This window comes from Globicephala melas, chromosome 1, assembly GCF_963455315.2.
Source record: "Globicephala melas chromosome 1, mGloMel1.2, whole genome shotgun sequence".
Lineage (NCBI taxonomy): Eukaryota > Metazoa > Chordata > Mammalia > Artiodactyla > Delphinidae > Globicephala > Globicephala melas.
The window spans coordinates 72198833-72207413 of NC_083314.1; the positions used below are offsets into that span (position 1 = coordinate 72198833).

Consider the following 8581-nt stretch of genomic DNA (forward strand, 5'->3'; position numbering starts at 1 on the left):
AAACCTGTACTTGGATCTTAGTCCTTGGGCATACAGAAGGAAGTATTCCAGTCTCATGATTGGTATGGAACTGGATGTAGCAGTTGGGACTCCTGGTTTCTCTTATTAATTTCAGGGGGAACCCTGTTGTTCAGTCTTGGTAACACGCACAGTTCAGGTGCTTCTTATAGGCAGTTGTGGCATATACCTTCATCAGTCTTAGGTCACCTAATGACCCAGGAAGCATTGACAAGGTACCAGTGAAGCACACATACCAAGGATAATCCTAGGGCATAGGACAGTGCTGCCTAGGAGTGGGCAGACCTGGGGCCATTCAGGTTGGGACAGGTGAGGCATTAGTGAGGCCTATGGCTGCTCCGTAGGGTGCAAACTAATGAGACTGAGGCTGTCGCTAAGGGCTGCAAACTCCTCAGCTCTATGGACCTCTTTAGGAGAATATAAATAGTCTCTGGAACTGGTGTGATTTTTATTCTGTCTATTATACATGCATAATCCCTTGATTTGTTTTGTGAAAGTGAAAGAAATTCTTTGGCTCTTAGCTGATTTAGATTTGTGAATAACTAAATTTCCTGTGAGGTAAATATATGTCGGCCTGATGCCAACTCTCATGTGGTTTATTCCTTCATTTGTCATTTCAGTAAAAGGCGTCAATTTCTATGGCCCCAAGAGTGAGTTTGTGGTGAGCGGTAGTGACTGCGGGCACATCTTCCTCTGGGAGAAATCATCCTGCCAGATCATTCAGTTCATGGAGGGGGACAAGGGAGGCGTGGTGAGTATGGTGTGCTGGGCTGGCTGGCTCTCTGCTCTCTCCAGTCATTAAGGTAGGCTTTAGCAGGGCCACTGAATTCTCACTCTGACAATGTAATACCACGTCTTAGAGGTCTAGCCAGCTAAATAAAAAGACAGTATAGTCTGGGGGTGCTGAGGTTTTAATGGAATATTTTCTTCCCTTTCCTGTCTTCTGCCCCTCTACAGCATGGTTTATTAAGAGGAGAAAGGGATTTTAGGGAAGAACCTCTGGCCTGAGTGAGGTATCTTTAGGCATGGACCTTTTCCAAAACAAAAGCATTAGCGTTCAGGGCACACACTGTAGTAGGTAGCTAAGTAGTGATCTTGAATAGATCCTGGATTAGCGGATACAAGCTAGAAGGAGCATTTTTTCTGACAGTTGGGAAAATCAGAATATGGTCTGTATATTGATACAAACACACATAATATATATGTATATATAGGGAGAGAGAAACGTGCTCACCCCCGCGACCATTTTTCTTGTTGTTGTTGTTTGACTGCTATACAACCCATGATCATATCATAGTCTGCCTGTCCTCTGAGTTCTGCAGACAGCCTCCATAGAGATAGGGCAAAAAGGAAGCCTGAGGATCGTGAGTTGGGGAGTGAAAGGTGGTCAGCTCTTAGGATGTATCTAGCTAACCATAAATTTTTTTGTTTTTTCTTTTTTGAGACCTAGTGTCAAGAAGGATTCAGTAGCTTTCTATTACAAGGTTTTCAGACTGCAGAAGATAAGAAAGAGGCAGTTTGGGCAACTGCATTTTACTGACTACCCAAGACAGTCTTGTTAAGAGCTTCTAAGGGATGGCTGAGATGCTTATTGTTTCTTTCATTCCTCTTAAGCTGTGGGGAGCTACAAAGAACCCAGCCATCTCTTGATGAGGTTTATCCAGAGTGGTTTTAGAGTTTAGAATGGTTCATTGCAGTTGGGATCCCATTTCTTCTTGTGTGTCTCTTATCCTGGTGTGAGGCTATTTCAGACTTTCTTCTGGTTTCCTCTAAATTTTGGGGACCTGGGACCAGTATAGACCCAAAGCTTCTATGGCTTGAATATAAGTGGAGAAGAGTCTAGAACTTGAAGGTGTGTCTCACTGTTGCCTGCTTCATTTCCTACTTTTCCATAGGTCTTCTTCTATCATCTGTAGTGAACAAACCCAAAACACTGGAGTCTTAATGAGAATTCGGCAGTAGGCATGTAGTCATGAGAAAGTCAAAAGGGGCCAGTGAATCTTTTATTGATCATAAACTATTGTCTTTCATTCCATTCTAGAGAGATGCAGGGCTGAATGCCCTCCCCCAGGCCAGCACTTGTCTGTGGTCCAGAATCACTCTACAGGCCAATCTCCTTTCAGCTTAGCCAGTGTCAGGGTTTGATGATTAATCCAGGTGCTCAGGTTGGGAGGGCATTTGCGTAGGATGGGTGGGCCCCAGGCCTGAGTTTTAGTGGTCATAAGAGTGAGGTACTAGAACAAGAGGTATAAAGACTGCACCCTGCAGCGAGATTCCTGGCTTGTTCTTGCCTCTGTGTAAGCTGAATGATCTATGTGGTCCTCACTTGGCTCCTTCTGATTTTTTGTGCTAACCTCCCAGCAGTGGGGTCACCAGCGCCAGCCTGAATGCAGACTATATCATTAAGTAGACTATTAGAACCAGAAGGGATCTTTGAAATTCTCATCCACCTTGCCCAGGTATCTCAATTCTGTTTTTGGCTCAAACTCTAGTCCTTCCGTTGTTTGCATTCGGGGCAAGGGTGGGGGATGATGTCAAAGGACAATCCTTAGTCTCCCGAAAGCACTTTGCTCCTTTATCCCATCACCTTCATCCCTCAGCCCAGTCATCTAAGGCCAGAGCTCTTTTCTCTGCTCAGGCATTACTGACAGGATAAGTCCTGGCATGCAGACAGGTCGGGTGAAGTGACCAGGTATTCTGGCCCAGAAGCTCTCTGTTGGCTTCCCCTGCAAGCTCCATCTCAGGTACTATATGTAACTTACTCTCTTGCCATTGGCTTTGTCCTTAGTCTTAAGTTCCAAGGAATTTCTCCCTTGTGCCTTTTTATTTTGCTGACTTGTCAAGCATAGCTAGGTCAGAGTTTAGAAGGGTAGCAAGGGCTTGAGATGGATGAACGAGTTCAAGTTTGTATGTGTTAAGTTGTCACATATCTTTTGATAATATTTTCTGGCAATGGAGTTTTTCTCTCTAGTGCCACCTCTGCTCCAGATGCTGGAACCTCTTCCACATTGCCTAAAAGAGCCCAAATATAAACTTTGTAATGAGCTGATATGTGGAATAAAAGAAGAAAGAAGGGAAATGTGTTTTCTGCTTTACTCTTAGACTCAAACTTAGCTTCAGTGTTTTCTGAGAATTTATTTGTAAAATGGAAGACAAAGAAGATTGGAAGTCTGTATGTCAGTTTTATTTTCCATGCTGACCCTGGCTTCCCATCAGCTGCTCTCCGCATGTGCAGGCGAGGCAGAGAAGGTTGGTCCAGAGAGAACTAAGAGGCTGTTTGCCAGGGGTTGTTTCCTTGGACTGTACTGCAGCTGCAAGACGGGGTGGGGTGAGGTGAGGAGTGGCTAGGACCACACCTTCTTCCTTCTGGATGCTTTTGCCATCTATTCCTCATCTGACTAAAAGCCCAAAAATGCTTTAGCAGCTAGATCTGGGACCAGCTCCTCCGGTGGCATGGTAGCTGCCCTGCTCTGCCAGGAAGGCTGATGTTTCCAAGTCAGACAGCAGGGGGCATGGGTGCCTTTGGAAAGAAGGAGGCTGCCTAAGCCAGAAGGCCTTTGCCTCGGCTGCTGTAGTTCATTCCTCCTGCTCAGTGAATATATCCAGAGGGTGGCTGAGCTTGAGGCTGTGGGTGCCCAAGGAAGCTGCCTCACTGTACCGTGCTGTCCTATAGCTGAGCCTGTTGTACTTTCATGGCAGGCAGCAGAATGCTGTCTCCTGGGGTGTGCAGGGTTCTCAAGCAGATATGTGTCTCCACTACCCTACTATGTTTCAGGCTCAGCCTCTTCCCAGCCTATGCCTTCTTCCAGTTCTTATAAACAGTGGAATGTAATTGTTCTCTGAGTCTTCTCTGGGGGCTCAGCAGCAGCTGCTGCTTTCTTCATTTTTAAAAATGTATTTGCCACTTGGTGAAAGCCACTGAGATGTTTTTTTCCAGACTGGGGCAAGTTGGAGCTTTGGAAGCTGGAGAGAATGAGGTCATCTGAACCTCACTGCCTTTTTGTGAAGCCAGCAGTATGCTTGGCCAGTCACCCGCCCACCCCTAGAGCTATATCTCAGGATGAGGCCACCCCTACCTAAACCTAGGAAGTGAGAGATAGGCCTGGTCTTATATCCAGTCTGTGTCCAGTGTTTCTTTCACCCCGAGGGCCCTTTAGCCTAGGCTTATGATGGGTGGGCCTGTCTTCCCAGCAGCTGTCTTAACTTTTATCAAGGACAGTTGTTTGTTTCAAGGTGAGTAGTGGTTTTTAAACCGTATTGCCACATACCCCTGAGCCTATGTTTTCCTTTACTCCTGACCAGGTAAACTGTCTTGAGCCCCACCCTCACCTGCCTGTCCTGGCAACCAGTGGCCTAGACCATGATGTCAAGATCTGGGCACCCACAGCTGAAACTTCCACTGAACTTACAGGGTTAAAGGATGTAAGTAGCTGACTATAGATTTCTTCTTTCTGCTTATCCACATACTGTTAGGAGTTTTCATTGTCATAGGAAGGAATAACTTGCTGTACAGTTCTTTAAAGGCACTGCTCTAACACCCTCCCCCACATTCCTGTCATTGCCTCTCTAGGAACAGTCCCAGTCCGGGGGTCCAGGGTGCAGCTTTGAAGTGCATCTAGTTCATGGTAGAGGGGACATCTTTAGGAAGAATCATCCATCTTCTCAGTGGATGAACCTGGGGCATCCTTTCTTAGTCGAATCTAGCTATACTCCAGCTCAGTAGTTTCTAAGGGAAGATTTTACTGGGCTAGAACACCAGCCTTTTCTGATCAGGTCCAGGGTTCCTATTCATTACCCACTTCCCCAACCCTTTTTGGTTCCAGGTGATTAAGAAGAACAAGCGGGAACGGGATGAAGATAGCTTACACCACACCGACCTATTTGATAGCCACATGCTCTGGTTCCTCATGCATCACCTGAGACAAAGACGCCATCACCGGGTAAGCTGGAGTGGGAAGTGAGCTCCCAAGGGCAGTGACCCTCTCAAGAGGGTAAAATGTTCCAGGGCATACTTCTCGCTGCTTTAGGAGGAATCAAGTGGAGTTAGTTGGGTTTCCTATCCATTATTCCCCATCCCCATCAGAGCTTTGATGTAGCCTTGGAAGAGCCACGAGCAGAAATAGCTGGTGTCTGCTTAGTGTTCTCCCTCACCACGCATGCACAGGGTTGTCTTCAAAAAGGCAAAGGCGTGAGGGTGGGGAAGGGGTTGAGAAGAAATAAGTCATCTCAGGTGTCTTCTGTCTTTTCTCTTGTGACACAAGAGGCCTAGGGCAGGGGTTAGCAAACTGTGGCAGTTTGGGCAAGTGCCTGCTTTTTGTAAATAAAGTTTTATTAGACTACAGCCACACCCATTCATTTATGTGTTGTCTGGCTGCTTTCATGCTACAACAGCAGAGTTGAATAGTTGTGACAGAGATACGGCCCATGAGTCTAAAATATTTACTGTCTGGCCCTTTAAGAAAAATTCTGCCGACCCCTGGCCTAGAGCATGTAAATTATAGCTAAGACCTAACAGGCTTGTCCTTGTTCCAGGGAAATTACTAATAAGCCTTTCCCATCCTACAGCGCTGGCGAGAACCTGGGGTTGGGGCCACAGACGCAGACTCGGATGAGTCTCCCAGCTCCTCAGATACATCGGACGAGGAGGAGGGCCCTGACCGGGTGCAGTGCATGCCATCCTGAGGCCTCGTACCCAGGAGGGGCAGGCTGGGGCTGCCAACCCGATCCTGCCTGGGCAGCCCTTTCCTGTCCCAGGCTCTAACATTCAGCAGAAACGCACTTTGGACTTTTTTGCTTTAGATTTAAAAAAAAAAAAAGAAAAGAAAAGAAAAAAAAGAAAAAAAAAAGACATCCCAGGAGGACAAGCCAGAGGGGAGCAAACCTACAGAGCATCTAGAAGTGGGAATTGAGCCCTGGAATGGGGTTCCATGGAGAGGTGCATAGGACTTGGCAGAAATGGCCTCTCCCCAAAGCCTTTTTTTTTTGGGAGGGGGGAGCCTATTTTGTTAACTGGTTTGGGGTAGGGAATGGGGTTTCCTTTTCTTTGATCTCCCTTGTTTCTCGGGTGGCGGGTGGGGGGATAACTGGCTGTTCAGTACCAAGGGGCCAGACTGGGGGTGGTAGAAATGCCACTCTCTCTTTGGTTTAGGTTTTTGACTTTATTTTCTTTATTTTTTAAAATTCTATGACAGTTGCATTGTTTTCTCTTCCCCCTGAGCAAGCAACCCCATCCCAGGATCCTATTTTTCTGGGGAGTCCTTAGAGCCCCTAACCATCCCACACTCTTCACTTTCTTTTCCACCCCATTCATTCTCTGTACTTACCACAGTGTTTTGCACTTGATTATGTATCCTTCACTCTCTTCTCTTCATCCCATCACCCCCTCAGTAGGTCTGGTGAGGGAGGTTGGGGGGAGGTGGGAGGAGGGACAGAAGTGGAAGAATAGGAAGGTGGTTACCTCTTCTGTTACTTAAAAAAAAAAAAAGTTGTTTGGTGGCAGCAATCTCCCTGTCCCTATCACTGTTAGAGGCCTAATTTTATATCTATAAATATATTAAAAAGCAAGTCAAAATTGGATGTATCATGTTAAAATTATTGTTGAAGTTTAAATACCTATATATTCTCTATGACTGCAATAAAGGGACTTACAGGAGAGAGTGAGTGAGAGTAATGATGTGGAGGTATCACCTGGGGTCAGCCTACCCTCTGTGCACAGCTACTGGAGATTAGGGCTTAACCCTTATGTTTTAGGAGGCTCAAGAATGGAAGGATCCTGAATTCTGCCCTTTCCTGCTTTCCTACCATGGTTTCAGGGTTGGGAAGCCCCTTTCATCTCTTTGCTCCAGATATCCTACCTCTGCTTAAGTCTTGTGGGGGTTCCCAGGATGGCTCTGCTAACCAGAGACTGGCTCATCTTCAAAACTTGACTGAACTGTGACTTCAGGAAGGGTTCTGCCACTGCAGACCGTCTCTCCTAATACTGTGTGTGACAGAAGACACACTCACTCTTAGCTTTAGCTGCTTGATTCTTTAAACTATCCAACTCCACACCAACTCCCTTCCTAATGGAAGAGTATAGGGAAAGACCTCCTGGGTTTGACTTTATACCTTGTCCACCTTTTCCTATCTTGGGATTGAAGGACAAGTCATTAATCTAAGGATTGAGTAAGGTGGCTGGGGCTCAGACACCTATTGTATCACTGGTCACTAATTATCAAAGTCCCAGTTGCATTCTTGCCCTTAAATGCTTTTGTTGCTATTTCTTTGCCCCCAACCAGGAATTCTGCATCCTGGGACAGTCAGATTCTACTAGAACAGGCCAGGAAGGAAGGGAGGAGTGAAAGGGTGGAATTCCCAGATACTCCTTCCTCCTGCCCCTTTTCCTAGCAGCTCTCAGACCAGATGTTAGCTGCTGTACTTCCTCCCTGAGGTAGTGAATGTGTGGTGACTGTGAGTGGTCTGTGTTCTTATCGCTGGTGGGGTGATGGAGTGGGCTGAAACCATGCACTCTGGAATTTGTTGTGTATTTTCTCTCAGTAAAGCTTTTTTTTTTTCCCCCCCTGACTGCTGCTGTGTGTGTGATATGTGAGCCATTCATTCATGATGGGCTATTTTTGTTCCTTTCAGTATAGGTGCCTGGCCCTGGTCTTATTACAATTTTAGGAAGTCCAGTCTGGGATATCCATGTTTCCAGTGGTTGGGCTCCAGTGGGAGACTGTGGAAGTGGAATAGGCCCCACAGTTCAGTGATACTTAGAAAATGAGAGAGGGCAGAGATCCTACTAGGGGTATTTTCCTGGCCTCTTCCAGGCTGCAGTTAAGGATTTGGGGGTAAATTTTGCTCTCCCTCCCCAGTCATCCAAAGGCTTAAAAATCCCGGTCATTCACACAAATTTAGAATCAGTTAGGTACAGTACAATCACCTTTATTCCGGGGTTAGAACAAGGCCGTGCACACTGCAGACAGAGGAGCACAGGATAGGGGCAATCTCACAGCAGTATAGGGGGCAGGAGGGCAGGTTAGTCGTTTTAGATTATTTTGCCTTACAGAGAAATTGCTAGACTCCGCTGAAAATGACCCTGTCTCCCTTCTCCCATCTCATCCTCTTCTCTCTTCAAAGGAAGGCTCTTTATAATATATTCCCTCCCTCCACCTCCTTTCTCTCTCAGACTTGTTCTCACATAACATATCCTGGCTTGGAAGGATAATTCCTGCTCTTTATCCCCCTCCCAATTCTACAAGTATCTCTCTCTCCTTGTGGGAGAAGCCAGACAGGACTGGGGAAACTTGGGAAGGTCCTTTAAGGCAAAACTGTGGAGTACTCGAGGTGTATGTGTTAAGGCAGGTGTCCGCAGCAGTGGCCAGAGGGTACAGGCAGGTTGGGCTGGGCTAGGCTAGGATTAGAGGGTGCTCTCCAACCAGTCTGGCTTCTTCCCTCTTCCAGTAGCCAGCTCTCCCCTCCACTAAAGTTTTGCTCCCACATCCTAGAAGCTCCTAGCTTAAACTTTCTCTAAATAGCCTCTTGAGATTGCATGTGAATTGAAAGTTTAAAAAAGTTTGTTTTG

At 46.4% G+C, this 8581-nt stretch overlaps 1 protein-coding gene across 8 annotated transcripts in view; it reads left to right on the forward strand.

The window, feature by feature from the left end:
* DCAF8 (DDB1 and CUL4 associated factor 8) overlaps positions 1-7581 on the forward strand; it is a 44288-nt gene extending 36707 nt beyond the window's left edge. For all 8 annotated transcript variants that reach the window (XM_060297576.2, XM_030842041.3, XM_030842048.2 and 5 more), the window contains 4 exons: positions 639-769; positions 4321-4440; positions 4842-4958; positions 5584-7581. In XM_060297576.2, the coding sequence (XP_060153559.1) occupies positions 639-769; positions 4321-4440; positions 4842-4958; positions 5584-5700 (485 nt within the window). In that variant the 3' untranslated portion in view covers positions 5701-7581. The remainder of the gene's footprint in view (positions 1-638; positions 770-4320; positions 4441-4841; positions 4959-5583) is intronic.
* The last annotated feature ends 1000 nt before the right edge of the window (positions 7582-8581 follow it).